Raw genomic sequence first — 20,875 nt, 5'->3', positions numbered from 1 at the left:
ACTAACACGCGCTGTGACTCAACACCCGCATAGGACCCAGCCCAACCACCATGCAGCTCTAACCACCAACACCACCCAGCCTTGCTTGCTTAACCTCACTGGCACAGGCTCTGGTTACCACATAGCTTTACCTAGCCTAGCCCACCCCACAGCCTACAGTAGCTAGCTTAACCTCACTGGCACAGGGTCTGGCTACCACATAGCTTTACCTAGCCTAGCCCCGACACAGACTACAGTAACCCTAATCACTACACAGCCTAGCATAGGATTTACATAACCCAGCCCAACCACCACCACCCCACAGCCTAGCCTGGTTACCACATAGCCTTACCTAGCCTAGCGTAGCCACGACACAGACTACAATAACCCTAATCACTATCAGAATCAGAATTCTTTTATTTGGCCAAGTATATTTGCACATAGAGGAAATTGACATGGTGAGGTTGGTGCATAGAACATAAAACAACAATATATAAGCAGTATATTAACAAAAAAATTACAAAATAGCAAAATATTAACAAAATAGCAAAAAGAAATTACAAAATGGAACAATAAATTATGTAGGCTGTGCAAGGCTAAGAGGCAATGAGGCTAGAGGCTGTGAAATGGGTATGGGGAATGTACACTATAAATTAGAATAAATGTAAATAAATATAAATTACACTGTCAGTGTGTGCGTGTGCGTGTGTATGACAGGGTGGGGTGGAAGTCCCAGAGTCAGTGAGAAGCAGGGGGCTTGTTTGTGAGCCCACTGCCATGGGGAAGAAACTGTTCAGGTGGCGCAAGGTTTTGCTCTTGAAAGACTGGAACCTTTTGCCAGATGAAAGTCTTTGGAAGAGGTGGTGACCAGGATTGGAAGGATCAGCGATGATCTTTCCTGCTCTCTTACTGGCCCTGGAGTGGAACAGGTCCAGGAGAGACGGCAGGTTGCAGCCGATGACCTTCTCGGCTGACCGAATGGTCTGCTGGAGTCTGCCTTTGTCCTTGGCAGTAGAGGCAGCGAACCAGACGGTGATCGATGAGCTGATGATGGACTCAATGATGGTTATGTACTACACAGCTTAGCATAGCTTTTACATACCACCACCAGACAGCTTAGCTGGCACAGGGCCTGATTACCACACAGCTTTGCCCAGTCTAGCCATGACAGCCCAGCCCAACCACGACATGGCCCCCCAGCCCAACCCCCATACAGCCCTAACTACCACGACCACCACCACTTCCACACTGCCTAGCTTAACCTAACTTAGTGGGTTTTTAGAGTCAATTCTAAGGATGAAACCCTTATGCGACCTGGATTTTGCATGTTTTAGGAACCTGTCAAGTCAAAGTTTCCTCAACAGGGAAGCCCGGTCTTTTCCAGACAAACTGGCATATTACGAAATCTGCCGGCCCTGTTTCCCGTTCCCAGCTCTCTCGCCAGGTTTCCTGGCTTCTTAGGTGCCAGAGAGCCTGCCTGCCTGGCTGCCCTTCCCTCCCCAGCCCCAAGCCCCCCAGCCTCGGCTCCAGCCACCACCCAGCCCCAGGACCCAACCCCCCCAACCCCCTCCCCCGTCCCCTCCACACTCCACTCCACTATTTTTAGCTGCGCTCCTGTGCCGGCGTGGCTCCAGTGTTTGCCGAGTGTGTGGTGTTGTGACAGGGCCCGCATGGGAGCCGTAATGATACAGTGTCTCCATCTCCCGCCCCGTGCTCAGATAGAGATTGTTTAAACAGTATCCTGAGCCGGGGACGGGTCCCATGACAACTCCACAAATATTTACCAGCCACGCCGTGCTAGAGGATTTTGTCTGCAGGCTACCTCTGCAATGTTTTTCTTTCTTTTTCTTTTTTTTCTTTTTTTTATATTGTTGTCTCTCTTTACTTTGCGATTTTTTTGTTTTGTTGTTTTCCACCAGAGGTCGAGGTGTTTTTTTCGGAGTATAGCGCCGACCTGTTGAGATCACATGGGAGTGAAACTTCAACAACATAGTACAGAGAACTGCTTTCAGGATGCAGTTAAATCTTCACAGGGCTTTTTAAGTTCATCTGTTAAAACAGTGATGTGAAAGGCAAGAAGGGGCCTGAACTCATTGTTTTTCATTCATCCTTGATATACCAGTTAGCCCAGTCGTTTATATTTAAAGATGTTTAACATCCCATTAGTGAAGTTGTTTATCTGAAACACCAGTCTGCTTTAAGAGGCTTCTGAAAGCCCCATGAGCAGCGCCCTCAGACTCTTCTCTCTCTCTCTCTCTGTGACAGATGATGGGAAGATCTTCCACGGCAGCGGGGTTGGGGACCCCTTTGGTCCTCGCTGTCTCGAGGGTGACATCATGGGTTGTGGCATCATGTTCCCGCGGGATTACATACTGGACGGTGAAGGTGAGGGCAGGTGGTCAGGGGCCCAGTTTCACTGTCAATCATCCCCATAAATGAAATAATCATGTGTTGCTATCTGAGGCAGACCTGGGTAAAAACCAGTACATTATGTTGAATACTTGAGGTGTGCTTTATTTAGCTTGGAATTTTCACTTTTGAGACAATTCCATTAGTTCCATTGTACCACGCAAACTATGAAGCGCTTCTCAAGTATGTGAAAGTATTTAACCCAGGTCTGATGGTATTTAACTTTATTTTACTGGGTAAGACCCATTGAGGTTAGAAACCTCTTTTGTCAGGGGTGACCTGGCAAGAAGGCAAAGTTGGGAGGTACAGGCTGTACATAAAATGTTACAAAGATACAAATACACATGAAAGACAAGTGTTTGCAATGCATTTGGGCTCAAGGGCAAGGTACGGTGCAGCGTTTACATTTGAACTCTGGGCGCAGCTTGCGCGACCTCAAACCTCCGCGGCCCACTTAGGAAACAGCTGATTAGGAAGTGCAGCCGCGTCCTCCATTGAAAAACAATGGCTCACCCGGTGCAATGCCGTTGTTGCGCTTATCATCCGCTTGAGAGATTATTCAGCTGTGTGTGTGTGTGTGTGTGTGTGCGTGTGCGTGTGTGTGTGTGTGTGGTTGTGTCCTGTCCTCAGATGACTTTGATGACTGGGACCGGCTGGAGGTTCGGCCAAAGCAGGGACGCATTCAGAATGTCCTGTACTTAAATGATGAAGAGGAGGAGGAAGAGGGGGACGAGATGGAACAGGAGAACGACGGCAGGAAGGTCATGGTGAGCGTCTCTCTTTAACCCCAAGTCGACCCTTGTTAAAGTATCCATGCACAAATGCTAACATACATACACTGTAAATGCCACTGGACAGTACAGTAGATACAAATTCCCCACAAGACAATATACAAAAAGCTCAGATAATAAACGACCTGTGTAATCTGATCCAAATCATCCAATAAAGGATTGAGTTGTTGTTTGTTTGTTAGTTGTTACTTTGATACGCTGTAGTTGCTCGAATGATATAAGTGCAGTGAAATTACAGACCTCACGTTGCTGTTTGCGCGTGCGTGTGTAACACTCGTGCATGCGTGCGCTGTTGAAACACTCAAGGGTGAGAATAGAATAGGCCAAGTCGTAATCCTGGGATTTGTCAATATTTATCCAGCAGGACACCTTACCCACAAAGCATAACACGTGTCAGTTGGAGTCTAAGGCTGCATGCCATCAGAGCATAGAAAGGCGATAGTGATCAAAATGAATGGCTGTGGCATTTGTAGTGATCAAGACATGACACTGAATACATGTAAAGCTTCATTTTTAGAGTGGTTGGTTAATGTTTGATCTGTGGCATCATATTATTGAGTCTGAGACGTACTTTTACGAGAAAGTAGTGAATGTTTGTGGATGAATGTAGACTGACTGTCGCCCCCCTGTGGTCGTGCAGGTGTTCTTCACCCGGAACGGGAAGCTGATGGGTCGTCGTGAGGTGGGGGTGCCGGTGGGGGGGTTCTACCCCACCATTGGGATGCTAAGCAGCGGAGAGAAGGTCAAGATAGACCTGCACCCCCTGAGTGGATAACCTCTTCACCTCCACTGTCCCACAATGCACACGTCATGGTCTGGCCAAGTAGCGACACCAGGCCTTGCCGCCGGGTACAGAACAAGAACCAAACCTGAACCAGCAGGATCTGTGGCAATCAGTCAGGCATACTGTAAAGAAGTAGGCAGAAAACCACCTCACAGACATAGAGTTGGATAATTCTATGCAATTTGTTGTTTTATCATTTCTCATCAAAACTCCCTTTTCCCCTCTCTGTTAAGCAAACAGCCCAGTCCAGGGGCTCTATAACAGTGAGCCCTTAAATTCCTCTCATGAGGTCTGGCACACTTGGTTTATTTCATCTGTCATGAACCCAAACATAGCAATGCATGGCCAGCATTTGTGCAGAGTCAGAAAGCCTGCCGGTAGTTCCTCTCGCAGGCACTAGGCTACTTTCTTTCTCCACGGGCCGAATCTCAAATGTCTTTCCTAGATTCCTCGCGTCCGCTATCCTCGTCTCCTCGAAACTCATTGGAGGAGAAGGTCTGAGGTTCCGTCCCTCTAACCTTCTCCTCCAATGCGTTTTGGGATGAAAGCGAGGACATGAGGAATGGAGGAGGGACTCTTGAGATTTGACCCATATCTCGGTGTGAGGGGGAGAGAGAGCCCTCCTGTGAGTGTTCTCAGTACCCTGCCCCCTGGGGCTGGCTGGAGGTGAACATAGTGTTCTTCTGCACAGCAAAAGAATGCCATCTCTGTACTAACTACTAAGCCCTTACCAAGAGACCACAGTTGGAAATGTCTGTGTGAATACACATGTAAAATGGATACTGTAAATGACCATATACTGTATATTTTTGAATGTACAGATTTGTATATCTGTCCCCAATGCTGGGCATGTTATTTTCTTAGGGTTCTCTGTACATGGAATTATATAATCAAGAACATGAGCTGGTCACATGTAAGGGAAGACTGTTGGCATTTAAGACTTTTACCAACTGAGAGATAGTTGGAGGGTTAAGGTAACTCACTTCAGAGTGACTGTTTGCTCTCCCTATGGAGGATAGTCTTACAGGTTAATTTCCAAATTAAGTGCCATTTTGATAATGACTCAAAAACGTATGTGAGTTAAGAAATGCTGTTCAACTAAAACGGCAGAGATACCTCCTCAGACTGCTTGAGCTGTTGAAAAGACGACGGCTCAGTTTTTAATCAGAGGAAAAGCTTTAGACATACATAGATAAAATGCCTCTTCTGATTCAGGGAGCATTTTAGTCTCACGGTTTACCAATATAAGAGGGCTAAATTATGATATCACGTTCAGATGTATTTGTCTTGTACATATCTGCATTGCATATTGCAACCACAGCTAAATTCCATATTTTAGTCAAGAATAAGAGACTGTTATTCTGTTGAATGACAATGACATTGGTGGCCAGTGTCTGCTGCAATGGTGAAAAGACACAATATACTGTCGTCACAAGCACTTTAGACGTGTGTGATAATGATTAGATTGGTGAGAATAGGGTCCGTACACAACAGCACCAGCAGGGGGGGCATCAATCTTTGCTGCTTAGTCAGAGAGGATGGGACAGGGGGTGGGACAGGGGGTGGGACAGGGGGTGGGACAGGGGGTGTCTGGATGTGTACACAGTGAATTAAATGTACATTCGTAAAGGACGAGAGAATCTTGTTTTGGATCAATGCCAAATTTGTCTGATTTGGCAGCTTATATGTGTAATGTACTGTATTTCCCACAATCATGTTAAAGGGAATCTGATGAACTAACATGACATATCTTTTGGATGATTTAACCCTAACCCCCTGTCGTGTCTGACCTTCCTCGAATCATGTTTATACAATCCCAGACCTCCAGCCTTGTTTTCATTCATCCATTCGTCCATCCATCCATCCATCCATCCATCCATCCATTCATACATGGATACAGCAACTGTCACCTAGTTAAAGGCATCAAGATTCATGGAAATGTTTTCCTAATTGACAAACTGTCGGGTGGCTGTCTTTCATTGTCCATAATGTTAGTTGCAATGATATTACTAGCTGGATAAGAATAATCACTTATTGATGCTGATGAGCGTGTGCATTTATTTCACTCACTGGTATCAATAGGATCACATACCTCAACAACATTCTGTCTGGCATTTGTCATGTAATGCATGTCTAGAAGGGCTATGAACTGGGCTCTGTGCACCTAGCTTATGGAAGGATGAATGCAACCACTGTGTATGATGAATGGTCACATACAGCTCCTTGTTTAACTGGGCTCACACTGTAATGTTCTGTTAGCTAGCACCTTGCTTATGTGCAGCATGTGATGGTCTTGCCAATTATATGTAAATACCTTGATAATAAAAATGGTTATTTCCATATTTGTCATTTTGTTGTTGAAATTGTTTTCCTAGACCTTTTCCTAGATATTCTCTCACTACCGAAATAACTGAACTGTGCCAGTATAGGGTTAAATGAGAGAGGCCTGTCTTGAAATATACTGTAGCAATGTGAAGGAGGAAAATACAGGGATTTTGTGTACAACAATTCTTTATTCATATGAACAATAACAATCCAGAATATTTGGTCCCTTGATAAAATAAACTGTAAAACATGTACAATTACAAACCCTCCAATAACATTCAAAGACATGAAATTACCCTCTTAGTTTCATCTAATGTGCACAAGCAGTGACCATTTGTCCTAATGTTTCAGTGACAATAAAAGAAAACTAAATTACACTTAGTTGTGAATGTCGTTTCCAGTTTAACAAAGAACGTGCGTAGAACACACCCTACAGGAAGACTTGAAATCAAACAAGTTGAACAGTACAGTCATATGTGCAACAGCAGACTGTCGTCTCAATGGTGTCCTCTTTCTTTTCTCCATAATCACTGACCTGACATGACCAGTGAAACAGTATTCCTGCTTTTTTCTTATAAAACAAACCATCTCAGACAATCATGCGACTCTCTACCTTCTCTCATTCAAAGATGCAGGTGAAACAAAGATAAATGATGACATTTAGTTGTTTCATGACAAAAACCTTTCAATATTTAATAAAAAATTGGATATTCATATTTAAAATGAGCATTATAATGGTGCACACACACTGCTCTGCGTTTCATGTCGATTATTCAAAGGACATACACGTGAACATTTTCCAAATACAGTCATAGTTCAGAGGCACAAATAAAAACAGCGCAAACCTGACCTGTCGTCATTTCACAAAACAAATTGACTTTTCTTTAGGTACATAAGAGACCAAATCTAAAAAGTTCAAAGAAGATGAAGGAAAAGTAAACAGTCGGATGTCCATGGCTATTATGTTCATGGCAGACGACAGGCCCGTTCAGTTCTCCTCGTCCTCTTCCTCATTGTCGTCATAGTAACGGTTCCTCTTGATCATGTCCTCTACAGACACTTCTTCCCCTCGGTCCTCCGCACCATCCCAGAATCCCACATCCTGGGACTTCCGGTCAGGCTTGGCCTCTGCTTCAGGAGATGAGGGGGGCGTGGCTTCTGAGGAGGCAGTGTGGGGTTTTAGAGGGGGCAGCGTGTCCTCTCCTCCATCCTCTCCCTCCATCTCCTCCTCCTCTGTTGCTTCCTCTTGGTCTCCCTCTCCTAGAGATTCATGGTCATCCTCTTGCAGACTAGCATCTCTCTCTTCCTCCTCCTCCACTACCACATCCTCCACCACGTCCTCCACCACATCCTCCACCTCTTCCTTCTCCTCTTCCTTCTCCTCTTCCTTCTGCTCTTCCTTCTCCTCTTCTGAGCTACCCTGTATATCCACATCGTCACCAGTAGGCGTGTGGGTATCAGGTGCTTCACTGCTGGACTCTAGCTCCATGCTCTGGGGCTCAGGACTGAGCTGTCTCTCCTCAGGAGGGGGCGTATCTCTGGCCAAAGGGGCAGGGGCAGGGTTATGGGATTGGCTGGCCAATGAGAAGGGCCGACTGCGCTCCTTGAGGGAGGCGGTCCTGCGCAGGCTGGAGAGTTCGCTACACTCGGGGGCGGCGGGGCTCTGGTCTGGGGAGGGCACGTCTTCCTCGGGGGGCCACTTGGCACGGACAGGCCTGGAGGCACCGTCCTCAGAGACAGGGCTGGTAACCGTATGCCCCCCCTCTGTCTCGGTGCAGGGGGGCCAGGAGATCTTCAGCCTGCGGGTCTCCACGGGCTTCTCTGCCTTGTCTGCTGAGCTCTGGCCTAGGGTCTCCAGAGAAGCCGTCACATCAGTGACCTTGGCCAGAGAGGACTCCTCGACGGTGGGGCTGGTGAGCTGCTCTGTGGGGGTCTTTTCCAGGATCTGGGCCGGCACGGACCCCTGCTCCTCCCCAGCCTGTCCTCTGGTCTCCCACAGCTCCTTGTGAGGCCGCATGCCGAAGCCCTCGTCATAGTTGCCCTTGGCCTTGAACAGCTGGCAGAAGTGGGGCTTACAGTAGACGTGGCTGTGCAGGGAGGCGTAGTTCCCCAGGCTGACCAGCAGAGGGAGACAGAGAAAATACAGGAAGAAAGGAAGAATAATTTACAATGAGACAGCATAATACCCAGAGAACTGGTCTGCATCTATTTACTGTGTGTGTGTGTGTGTGTGTGTGTGTTTTCTGTCTGTGTGGTCTCCCCCTCACCTGAGCTTGGTGTTGCAGTGGGAACAGCGGAAGCAGGTTGTGTGATACACCTGTTGGTTGGCCACCAGTCGCTCCAGAGGATACACAATCTTCAGACAGGACACACAGCTCTCTCGCACAGGGGGGCGGAAATTCTGAACACACGCGAGCAAACACACATAAACATACAAATAGAGGCATCATACTAAATAGGTTGGGATGTCACACAGTCTGTGAACACTTTGTCATTTCTCTATAGAAGTAGTGAATGTAGTAAGTGATTTTCAAAGACTTACCCTGGTGGTCTTGGGCTGAGAGGGGTCCTTCTGAGTGGAGGACACAGAGGTGCCAGTGCTGGACCCTGCTGGGGATAGGAGACTAGCATGAAAACTGACAATGGCAAACTCTAGACACTAGAGGGAGCTGTCGCCCAGGAAAAAGCAGAAAAGGTGCACAATGTTATAAATAATGATACAAATATTGAAGGTTGAACAAAACAGGGATTCGAGTGAAATGAGTAATATGCAGTTGATGACCCCACAAATATGAAGAGAGAACATTGAGTCTGATTCACCATTGCTGTCAGTGGTGGAATTCTTCCGACTGTTGGGCTCAGAGTCTGGACCCTGAGAAAAGAGGGAGAGAAGAAGAAGAGGTGAGTGAGGGGCAACACACACACACACGCACACGCACACGCACACGCACACACGCACACACGCACACACGCGCACACGCGCACACACACACACGCACGTTCTCACCATGTCCATACTGCCTGGGGGTACGTTCTCCTTCTGTTTGCCACCGTAGCTGCGTAGCTCTGTGTCCAGTTGATCCATCTGACAGAGAGACAGATGACTGGAATGTTCAGAGGAGAGCAACATGGCATCCAGCTCAAACGTGAGCCAAAGTACATACAGTATACACATCTCAAACAGGCATAGCTGTATAGTGACCTGTGGGTCCGGTGGTGTGCACTGTAGGTACTCACACTGACTGAGGTTGTCAGGACTTCCTGCTTGGACACAGCTGCCTGGTACATGGCCATCCTGTCCCTCAGAGGGGTACTATCTAGCAGCCCGCCGTCTACACAGCATCCACACACACACACACACACACACACACACGTCAATATGTAGGGTCAGGAGTTATCCTGGTCAGGTCACATGGTCAGGAAAAAATCCAGGCCCTAGTCAAAAGCTATAGACATTAGGAATGGTACTGTATCCATTCAGCACAGTGTAGACAGTGGCCCTTAGAAAAGGCCTTGTTTTGACATAATTGTTCGAAGCCAGTGCTCCACTACACATAGCTGTCACCAGTCCAGTTCGAGTAGATCAGTAATGACTCAGAGGAAGAGAGGAAGGAAGTATGCATTTGTATGGTGATGGTGGAAGGGGGTGGGGGGGGGTTCACTTCCTTCAGCCCCAGCACCCCTCTGCTGACTGTGGCCCTTTCTCAATTGTTATAAACTTGATTCCTCAGGTCCTAGCTATTCTCCTCCAATGCGTTTTCAAAAGGAAGCGAGTGGAGGATGCACAAGGAGTTTCTAACAATTGAGAAAGGGCCCATGGCACTTCTGGGAGCAGCCTTCCGTCTCTGGCTCTGCTCTCCATTAGCAGTAGTGTGACTGTGTAACTCTACCTCTGTCTCCCAGAGTCTCCATGTTGTCAGCGACGCCTCCGTTCCCTCCACTCCTTACCGGCTCTCTGGACACCTGGAAAACAGACCCAGACGCTGATCATCACGTGGGGTAATCTTCATAGGTCAAATGACTTTGAGATTCCACAAACTTACTCTGAGACTAACATATACTGACAGAGCTTGCGGGTCACAGCCCTTGGCTTGTCTCATGGCTTGCACACAAAGCCTTAGTTACGATGCTCACATGTAAGCAGCTTGAGCGCCAGCACACAGGAGAGAGAGGCCTACAGTACTGTATCAGACAGCTCGAGAGGAGAGGAGACGAGGCGAAAGGAAGAGAGAGGAGAAGTGAGGTGTGTTTGTCCTGTCCAGTCAGCTCTAATCCCCTTATGAGCTCAGTGAGCCAGAGCCTGAGGCAGACATCCCGTCTGTCCACTGTCCAGCCAGGAGACGGACACACCTGCCGCACACACACACGCACGCACGCACACACCACACTCAACTCACCAGTCGACAGTACACACACACACACACACACACAATTCCAGTAGTATTACCTTGCAGACTTCCCACTACATTCCGAGTCGTTGATTAGGACCTTCCATCTAATCTCAAGACATTTTCCATTGCAAACCCAAAACAAATCATATGATCATCCAGCCACTGAATTGGCTAACTGAACTGATCCAGTTCGAGCGACTCTATCTCCGTCAGTGACCCAGCCAGACCACACCCAGAGACACGGACCTGCCTGCGCTACTGCCCCACGACCAGAGGATCCACATCTCAGTAGATCCCTGAAGAGAGGATTTTACAAAAGGTCACAATCCCAAGAAGAAGACTACCTGTTCTTGGCTCTCACGCCTGTACAAAAAGACAACACTGCACTGCCTTAACCTGCGGTCAACCCAGGCACAGGAACAGCCTCTGAGGGCGTATAAGCTGAAAGGTGATGATCGGTATCAGAGATTAGTGTGCCATGAGGGTTGCCAGAGAGCTAGGGGGCGGATGTGGGTTGGATTGGATTGGTTTGGTTTGGGGGGTGGGGGGGGGGCAGAGCAAAGTCACACAAACAAACACACAGACAGACAGTGGGGGGATGGAAGGAGGAGGAGGAGGAGGGGGGGAGGCATAAGGCATGTGGCCACTACAGCCTGTCAATACAAAAAAGACAAACAAAGCGGTCCAGTTCCATCCTCCAGAGAGTGGATTATCTAGACTAGAGAGCAGTGGGGGAGCCAGCCTGACGGGGAAGGCTGTCCTGTACAGTCTCCTCTCCTCTCTGTTTGTCTCCAGACTGGAGAAGGGATGGGGGCTCCCCCTGGGGGGGTGGGGTCGGGGGGAGCAGTATACAAACAGCAGCAGCCGCCGGGCTCAGAGCAGCTGATCAACTGGTGACCAGACAAAGGCTCTGCTACTAATCCCAGATACAATTAAACCCACAGTCCCCTCCTGAGCCCACGCTGAACCCCCTCCCTAGCCCTCCCGTCCATCCTTCCCCTCCCGTCCCGTCCCTCCCCCACTCCCTAGAGTCCCCCCTCTCACAACTCCCCCCTCCCTGGTGCAATGATAAACCCAAAACAACAAAAAGGCTATTTCAAATAGAATATCACAGTGAGCTCCACAGATTCAAAAACCATTAAAAAACCATATGAAAAAGTCCTAGAGAAGCCCATTAAATAAGAGAGGGGGGGATTTCCACACAGGCTACCTACAGTTGAGTCAATGTATAGAAGCCCACCCGTCAAAGGGTTTAATTCAAAGCGTGGTGGTAAATAACCTAATAAAAACATGCTAATCCGACGGCAACCAAGGTAAAGGCAAGGTAAACAAATACACTATAAAGTGGAGAATGTTTAAGAGACGTAAGTAATCAAACTGGACTTAAAGAGTTGGGCTTAGAGAGCAAACAAAGAAAATTAATAAGCGCATATCTACCTCTTCCAAACGCCAGGACCTGAAGGGAGAATGTAGAAACCGAGGGGAGAGCACTACACTGGAGCACTCATGGTTTTCTTGGAAGAGCTCCTACCGACAGCTAACTAACTCAATCCTACTCATTAGATCTCTGGCTGCAGTTGCAGAGGTACGGATCGCCAGAGTGGAGCCTGCTGCTTCCCTGAATCCCTGCTCCCCAGTCAGAGAGAGAGAGAGAGAGAGGAGCAGACGGCAGGCCTTCAAAGGGGGGCTAGAGGAGGGGGGCTAGGGAGGGGGGTTAGGGAGGGAGGCTGGGGAGGGGGACTAAGGAGGGAGGCTGGGGAGGGGGACTAGGGAGGGGGACTAGGGAGGTAGGCGTGTGTGGTGTGTATGTGTGTGTGTATGTGTGTGTGTGTGTGTGTGTGTGTGTGTGTGTGAGATAGGTCAATTAATTTCACAGTGGCTCAGCCTCATGACTGGCTCCTCCAGTAAGGGAGAGGGAGAGGGGGTAGGCCTGTCTTTGATGAGCCAGGAGGGAGGAGGGGGGGGTATCAGAGGAGGCTCATTGTCTCAGCTTTCGGTCTCCAGTCATGTGCATGCCTACCCCATGACATCATCCCTGGAGCTGGAGGAGAGGGGGGGGGATCAGCACAGGCAGGTCAGACGCAGTGCTGGGGCCAGGTCACTTCCTGTCAGCTGGGAGAGGCCTGCTCGTGTGCTTAGGTTAGGAAACTAGCGAGGGTGTGGAGAGTCATCAAGAAGCTTCTCTAACAGACTCAAGACTGGGTCTCATGTTAAAAGGTCATCTAAAAGTCAACCTTGTAAGTGAGGGTCTGGACGAGTGTGCACCGCATGTCTGTCTGTTCTAGGCCTATGGTGTTAAGTATTAAGCAATAACCGTCAAGTGTGTGCTGTGTCTGTGTGGATATTGATTTGCGACCGTTGTGATGCAGTTATAGGCACGAGGCGCAGCCGAGTACCGTTGACCATCACAGCCGTTCCGATATCCCAGATATAGAACACCCTTGAGCGTTATTGAGAGTGTTATTGCTTATACACAGCAGGTTTACACTGACAGCAACAATTCTAAAAACAAGCGATGGTGCTAGTGGGATTTTTTTCATTACATATTGTATTGGTTTATGCCCTCCGCCGATATAAAAAAAAAAAAAAAGTGACCCTAGTTAGGGATGCAGGTTCGTTGATGGTTCTGGAATGCATGAAATACAGTGTCACCGTAGTTAGGGACGGAGGTTGGTTGATGGTTCTGGAACGCATGGTCTAATATGATTAGCATGCTTCATAATGTGTTCCTAACTTCTCCCTCTCTCATTTCAGTGTTAATAAATGTGGGAATGTTTATGTCTTCAGTGTTCAGTCAAATAAGTGTGTGTGTGTGAAATGAGGCCAGTCCATGTGACTAGCAGCATGACTGAGGCCTGGGGGGGTTCTGACCCCCCTCACAGAACAAACAGACTCTTCAGTCTGTGAGAAGATGATGCATGTCGTGCTGTATGAACCAGAACAGAACCATAGCCTTTTGAAGAGTCCCAAGGCTTCCACATGTGCCTCATCACTAGGGCCCAGAGTTTTTCCTAGTGAGGAAAAACTGTTAGCCCTTCTTATGGGGCTTGCTTAGGCAAACACATAAGTCACTCTCACTGCATATGATCAAACATATAGGCCTACCAGCTCAGAGTCACAGGGCATTGAGGCATTGATGGACCTAAAAGCAGATAGGACCGAAGTTGTACTTACTTTGTTGTTCTCTCCCTTCTCAAACATCATCTTCAGGCTGTTGAGGGGGACATTGGGCTTCTCTATGGAGACGCAAGGCACTTCTGCTGCCTCTAGCCTCTCAGAGTCTGCCTGCTGCTGTCTCCTGTCCATGGCTGCCTGGGTCTGGGCCTCAGGATCGGGGGAGTGCTGAGCTGTGCTGGGGACGTCGCTGGGCTCTTCTGGGAGAGGTGGCTGGGGCTGGGCTGTAGGTTTGGGTTTAAGGCCCTGTGGGCGTGCGAGGCGAGTGCAGGGCAGCAGGGCACAAGGCGTGGCTAGCGGCTGGTCTTGGGGGACAGGCTGCTCCCAGCGCTTCTTCAACACACTCAGGTTGCCACTGCGGAGAGTCGGCTCGGCGACCTAGGAGGAGGAAGAGAGAGAGAGAGAGAGAGAGAGAGAGAAAGAGTCAGACTCATTTTAAATATCAGACACAACAATTCTTTTCAGCAATTCCAGGAAAAAAATGGTTTGAAACTCATGCCCAGATTGGCATAATTGGTCACACAAAGATAAGGGTGACTCCTTTGTTATGTGTGCTCTGGAATAGAAACTCGGAATAATGCTAGATAGAGCAATGACGTTAGCAGAATGCGGAGGAGGTAAGGACTCCCAGGTACACTGATAGCAATGGTCAGGGCCAAGAACACTGTTACACCCAGCCACTGAAAGAGTCACAGGAGACTGTCCAACTTCTGTCATGACGAACATATTGTAGCTAACGTTAGCATTCAGACTGGCAACTGCAGTTAAAATGCAGCATTCTTGGCTAAAGCCCCACTACCTGGGGACATGACATAGCAGTTTCTCATGCCCATTAAACTGCCAGGACCACATCAGATAACACACTAGTAACGTAACTATGACTACTGTCAAAAAATGGATTTGATTGAAATTGTATGGAAAACACATTTCCTGAGAAACAATTCTGCCAGCAACGTCAGTCGACCTTCTTTCAAGTAAACAATTGAGTCACTGTCCGTATAATGTCATCTCAACCCTTAAAACAAGAAGAAACAACAGAAGGATAGAAAGGAGAAAAAAAGGAGGAACGATGTACAGAAAACAAAGAGCCCTTAGTCAGACTAAACTTCTGTCTCCTTGTCAAAGAAAAGGATAAAAACCTTGGAAAGTCTGGTGACCTGGAGATCCAGTTGGCTGTGTCTGCCTGTCTGTGTCTGCCGGGTGGAAATGATAAAAGTTCTCTCAGATGTGAGCCTTTAGAACAGACCAGCATGAAGGATAGGAGCTATAGCCCACCCCCCCTATGCCAGAAAGAGAGAGCGAGAGAGAGAGAAACACAGAGGAAGGGAGGGTGAAAGAGAGAGGGAGAGAGAGAGAAAATCAGAAACAGAAAGAGAGGGCCAGTGAAGGAAGGGAAAAAAAAAAAAAAGAAAAAAAAAATCAAGGAAACAATAATTTGATACAGAGCAGTGGTACCACGCCTCTTTCCCTAACTGTAAAGGACTTAACCGATTTCCTCGCTTTTGGTTCTTAATCAAATCACCTGAGTTAGTGTACTAAAATGATTTTTTAGTACCCCAACCAGAATTTCAATTAAAATATAATTCTATATTTTTTTAGAATTATTTTTTTTTGAATTAATGTTTTTACACTAAATGTAAAGCTTTTTAACACATTCATTATCACTAGCACCCTACCATTGTCTACATATGTGAATACAGAATGTATAAAATCCCAGTTGTCAAAAAGATACCTGGCTGGAAACTCATTTTAACCCTAATGACAACATAAGGGGCAATTTCCTTAGTTCTCTTATCTTTGTGATTACAGAACATACAGTAGAAAGTTGTTTTCACATATGTAAACACTGGTATGGTGCTGGAGATGTGGTGCTGGAATGTGATGTAATGAAGTGTCCCTTTAAAGGCTATACCAAAACAGGCGCTTACAGATCATATGACCTACACCGCGAGGATTCCTCCATGGTCCACCCGGTCCAAACTGGTGGGGGGTCTTCAGGTAGCACCAGTAACAGCACCCAGTACCATCTCTTTACAACACACTGTGCATGAGGCCTCATATATTGGAGGCTTACTGCCACAAGGACCAAGCAGTCATGTTGAAGAAGTCAACGACAACTAGGTTCAAAGACTACACACACACACACACACACACACACACACACAGCTGAACCCTCACAGTTGTGATGAACTATACAAACCATTGAGCTCAAGAGCCGCCTTAATGACTATTCTTTTCGGAGAAACTAGGGAATGTCCGCAACTCTCAACTGGTGTGCTCCCACGGTGATTTAATTCACACGCCCAAAAACAACAACGTTTGGATCCAGATCGATACGTTGTCTGTTTTTGTACATTTAAATGAAAAACTTTTTGTTGCATATTATTCTACTTTTTTTTCTATTGTATTCTGCTCAAGGCTAGACTCGAAACCCGATAGCTCCCTTTGTAACCAAAACGTATATCTAAATACAGATCACACAAGTATAGCACTTAACTGACCCTTAGAGAGACGTACCTGCGACTGAATAGAAGTTACAATAATTCAGTTCCCTGTAGTTTTAGATCCTCTTGGGTATAGGGTTAGGGTCAATTCTCAGTCCCAGCCTGTTGACCACTGAGCAGAGTGGAACCGTAGGCTGGGTGGGAGAGCTCTTACATTGTAGTCGTCCACACCAGGATACACTAGTAGTTCTTTTATTAGTCCCTGGGCAGTACTAGAGATGTAGGCATTAAGAGCTGCTCTCTGTTCACCATCAGGAGTATTACCTTCAGATTAAGACGTCTAAATAAGGATTAAAGCTTTACTGGCCTCCAAGTGCAACATGTGGACGGGCATGGCTAGGATCTACTGTCTGTGTGTGTGTGTGTGTGTGTGTGTGTGTGTGTGTGTGTGTATGTGAGACTCACTGCTTTCTTCCTCTCCACATTCCCCTCCTCTGCAGCCATCTGATACCTGAGGAGAGGAGAGAGGAGGTATGAGGGGAGTCAGAGACACATCAGACAGGCGCCTGCATTAGACTCTCTGGAGTAGGATGATTTGGCCCCAACCACTGACACTGGAACAGATATCTTTTTCATCCCCCTGGCCACAAAGTTAGGATTGGAGGTAGAGCAATCTGATCCTAGATCCATGCATGTGTTACGTCAACCATAAGTTGCCTTGAGGGGACCAAATCTCAAAAGTCTTTCCTTGAGTCCTGATGTCTTCTGTCCTCGTCTCATGCTGAAAATGCATTGGAGGAGAAGGTCTGAGGTTCCTCAACTAGGACCTTCTCCTTCAATGTGTTTTAAGGAGGTAGTGAGGAGAGAGGAAGCGAGGAATCAAGGAAAGACTTTGGAGATTCAATCAAACACACACATCTGGACCTCTGTGGAGTTTCTCAAGTTGTCCCTCAAAATCCATGCACTCAACACTGACTCAACACTGCCTCCATGTGGTCAGAGATAGAATGATGAACGTACCAAGGAAAAGGAGACAGTTGAGATAAAACGTGACTTACAAATTAAATGTGTAATACTTTACAAGGAAGAATGAGTATGTTTGGGAATTGAGGGGTATTTACAGAGTAAGTTAATTTCAGTTTACTAAAATAAACATGGTCTACAGACATTAGTGTTACTGGAATAACAGGTTTGTGCTGATGTTATTGATAAACAAGATTCCACTGGAAAAGCGAAACAAAAAGGTAGACGTGTGTGGGGGGGGGAGGGGTGCAACATCCATCACTGGAATAGCCTGGGCTATTTGCCAAATTTGCTCAAAATGTAATGTCAAACCATGGCTGCTGTAATAATTCTTTCTTGTACCAACCCAGCTGACAGAGACGAGGGAAAAGCTAGAGTCTGAGCCATCTCACCATGTGTGTGTTTGTATGTTTTGTTTTGTTGTGAATGTTTGATGCTATGTTGTTGTGAATGTATGTAGGTACAGTAATAAGGTGAATGGGGAGAGACACTTACTTGGAGAAGCGTTCTGCGATAGCATTGTTCTTGCCTCTGGAGCCGACTATGGACATCTCCTTGGCTGTGACCCTCAGGGACTGAGACGCCCACGGTCTGCGACTGAACGGAGCTACTGCCATCTGTCCTCTCTGTCTGTCTGTCTGTCTGTCTGGAAATGGCTGGAGGGAGGAAGAGAAGAGAATGTTTAACCACAAACACAAAAGCACAAAGAAAAGTTGCCAAGCAAGCATACTGTGCCATTCATTGTTCTGTTTAGCTGTGTTGAACTGCGTATATATCATAATATTAACCCCAAGATGAATTTTCTTAATTGCATAATCAGGAGCCTGTTTGTGCACAGACCAAAGAGTGACTGTCATGTTACAGCCACTAGAGACATACTGTATTAACCCTTTATTGTCCCTGAAGGGAAATTTGAGTGCAGTTCTGTAGATGACTCAGTAGTGGGAGTTGTTCCACACACCAGCTGTTTCATCCCAAGTCTCTCGGCCAGACTCTCAGCCAAATACGGCCAGATAGTGGCCTCATGGAGCCCCCAGGCTGCCATCTCTCTTACAGGGGGGTCTCTTCTCCACCAGTCTCCTAGCCAGGATGCTGCATCATCGCAGTCACTGTCTGGAAGCCCGGGCAAGCAGATACACGCACCCTCAGAGTCAGCGTCATTGTAACTGTCATCTGAGGATTACATCTGCTCCAGCGGACATAAACAATATGTAGGCTAGATGAGGAGGCCAGTGATAGGGCAGCCTCTAGGGTTTTGTACAGTTAATGAACCAAGCCTGTACAGTAAGTACTGAGTCAGCTGGGTTGTCATTTTTCCTTTCTTCTACAGCAGAAAAACTGATTAGACACATCATCTACTCATCCCCCCACCCTTATGAGGGGGTGTGGATGTACTGTACTACCTCATTTCCTCTGTGTTGACTCATAACATCAATCCCAACACGAGAGACAAGGCTAATGACATATTTGGCAGGTAAGGTTGGGGATCAACTTTCTCAGATAGGTGGTCTGGTTTGTCTGCTGCTCATACACACAGCAGCACAGAAGTTAAATCAAGATACCTGCATCTTGGACAATGACTCTCTAGGGCTAGGCTATTCAAAAGATATGCAAATCCCATTTTACATATCTCCTGGCATAGAACATCCTTTGTTCTCATATTGTGTGTCCAACAAGCCATATACGAAAGCAAACAGCAGTTTAACTTGTAAACAGCTCATGGCCAGAAGGCACATCATTTCCATAGATAAGGAGATATGGCATAAACAAATCAGTATGGACAGCATTAAACAGAGTTAAATCTATAGATTACTCAGTAAAAAAAGAAAAAGTAGTTAGCAGCAGACAAACACCATTCTACATAACAGTCTAATGGGCATGCAGAGAGTAAGAGACAAAAAACTGTAGCCTTTCCAGAGAGAAAAATTAACAGACCAACACTTTTACACCACAACAGGCTATTGAAAAATGCCCAATCCTCTTCCCATTGTATATCCAAAGGGCTCAGACAAACTCACTGGCTTGGAATTACAAGCTCTATCCCCCCAACCCTCTTCAAATAGGCTACATACCTTTGAGATTATCTTCTCCTTCACCTCTTATTTCTTGATGTAAGTTTCTACTCCACAGTCTCAGATGTACAGTACTCCCACTCTCTTCAGTTACACTGCAACCGAGAGCTTATAGTGTGGCCAGGGAAATGGGAGGGGTCAAATCAAGACCATGAGGTTCCTCTCAACCAATAAAGATACAGAATTCACTTCCACCTGGCAGGTAAGAGCAAACCCCTCCCATCCAGACCACTATTTGTTTGTCTGTGAGTGCACCATCTGTAGGCTACCAGGTGAGTGTAGTCCAGTAAATAATATGACAGACAGATAAACTGGCAGGCGGGGAATCCCACACAATTCCTGGAACTGGAGCAGCGGACTCCGCCTCCTCTTTCCCACGAGGTTAAAGGCTGAGAGGATGTGAGTCATTCCCAATTCTGACTAACGACAGAAGGCTATGTAAAGGGGGAGGAGTGATGAGTTTAAGACATAAGACAATTACTTCAGTTTAAAAATCCAAAAGCAGTGAGGGTAGTAAAAGGATAAATAGGTTATGTGGTGGGTTGTGGTTGTGTGGTGAGGCCAAACCCATCTTCTCATGGCTCCCCTTAGGAGCTATCTATCCTCCATCACAGGTCCAATGCCTGCCGATCATCCTCAATAACCCTGGGCCAAAACAATCCCTTTCATCAAATTGTTCACCTAAGACATTTAAGGTATTTTGCTCTCTAGTTTAGTAGTTTGAGGCTGAGATAGCGGGTCTGCCAGGGTCTACATCAGTGTCACATCACTATGACTGTAATCCCAAACACATGATTCTGGTGCAGGGGAGGGCTTGCCGCTTGGCGTTCTTTAAGCTAAATGTTCCAGACACGTAGCTATGTCCACTTAACATTTCAATGGCACAGAGAATTTCAGAGAAAATAAGGTACAGTCTGCGGTTTCATTTGGAGTGTTGGGTAACAGCAAAACCCTTGTGTCAGAAGACCAGAATTGGCCTATAGGCTATTTCCTTTGAATGGGCAGAGCAGAGGTGAGTTTCCCTGAAATCTTCGAAAGATGATCCAAAGTAACACTGAAAGCTACAAAGGAAAACTAAAAGTCTTTGGAAGAGAAGGAAAGTACCCCTGATCATGTTTCCCATATAATTCCAACAGTGAAACCTTTCTTTCACTTTATCCTTATATGGCACTGCTACTAGGCCACTGTATGAATGAATGCATGACATCATTCACTGACCTTATCTAATATGACTGTCAACATCATTGACATGATCTGTGATCCATGCGGGCTCTACGCTCAACAATAAGCTACATGCACGCCTTCATGCAAGCTGGGGCAAGTTCCTCTAAATCTCAACATGACATCAGCCCAGATCATCATAACTTGACAACTGTCTGCCTTTGTGATGTACAATGATCCATTGACAGGAAATACCATAGATATAGATATCTCTATGGAAAAGATTCTCAAATCCAATTCACAGATTGACCTATTTGGACAG

At 46.7% G+C, this 20,875-nt stretch overlaps 2 protein-coding genes across 6 annotated transcripts in view; one reads left to right on the top strand and one right to left on the bottom strand.

Annotated features, from left to right (window-relative positions):
• Positions 1-5,506, top strand: part of spryd3 (SPRY domain containing 3) — a 32,358-nt gene extending 26,852 nt beyond the window's left edge. Inside the window, exons 9-11 of one of the 2 annotated variants that reach the window (XM_083676112.1) lie at positions 2,245-2,364; positions 3,019-3,155; positions 3,820-5,506. In XM_083676112.1, the coding sequence (XP_083532238.1) occupies positions 2,245-2,364; positions 3,019-3,155; positions 3,820-3,954 (392 nt within the window). In that variant the 3' untranslated portion in view covers positions 3,955-5,506. The remainder of the gene's footprint in view (positions 1-2,244; positions 2,365-3,018; positions 3,156-3,819) is intronic. The other variant, XM_083676113.1, reaches the window with a different exon arrangement.
• Positions 5,507-6,456: 950 nt separating this feature from the next.
• On the bottom strand, positions 6,457-19,520 carry lima1a (LIM domain and actin binding 1a). Of its 4 annotated transcripts, none has more exons than XM_083676105.1 (11): positions 19,393-19,520; positions 17,816-17,976; positions 16,763-16,808; positions 13,854-14,231; positions 10,179-10,251; positions 9,526-9,620; positions 9,296-9,373; positions 9,109-9,160; positions 8,831-8,898; positions 8,556-8,689; positions 6,457-8,402 (listed from the first exon to the last, which is right to left on the bottom strand). In XM_083676105.1, the coding sequence occupies exons 2-11, from the start codon at positions 17,935-17,937 to the stop codon at positions 7,277-7,279; spliced, it is 2,172 nt and encodes a 723-aa protein (XP_083532231.1). In that variant the 5' UTR covers positions 17,938-17,976; positions 19,393-19,520; the 3' UTR covers positions 6,457-7,276. The 4 variants fall into 4 exon arrangements, with proteins under 4 accessions (XP_083532231.1, XP_083532229.1, XP_083532230.1 ...); XM_083676103.1 differs by lacking the exon at positions 19,393-19,520 and adding an exon at positions 18,282-18,395; XM_083676104.1 differs by lacking the exon at positions 19,393-19,520 and adding an exon at positions 18,282-18,395 and having other exon boundaries at positions 8,831-8,895.
• Positions 19,521-20,875: the final 1,355 nt, after the last annotated feature.

Source organism: Argentina silus (assembly GCF_951799395.1).
Source record: "Argentina silus genome assembly, chromosome: 8".
Classification (NCBI taxonomy): domain Eukaryota; kingdom Metazoa; phylum Chordata; class Actinopteri; order Argentiniformes; family Argentinidae; genus Argentina; species Argentina silus.
This window is presented reverse-complemented; position numbering and strand designations above follow the sequence as displayed.

What these genes read in the sequence shown, in the direction of transcription:
- lima1a (XM_083676103.1), bottom strand. Translation starts at nt 18,365, where the DNA reads ATGGCAGCCTGGGGGCTCCATGAGGCCACTATCTGGCCGTATTTGGCT. An exon ending in TCCTGACAACCTCAGTCAGT is followed by an intron (nt 9,374 to 9,525) that starts GTGAGTACCTAC and finishes TCTCTCTGTCAG; the next exon opens with ATGGATCAACTGGACACAGA. An exon ending in CACTGCAACACCAAGCTCAG is followed by an intron (nt 8,403 to 8,555) that starts GTGAGGGGGAGA and finishes TCTGCTGGTCAG; the next exon opens with CCTGGGGAACTACGCCTCCC.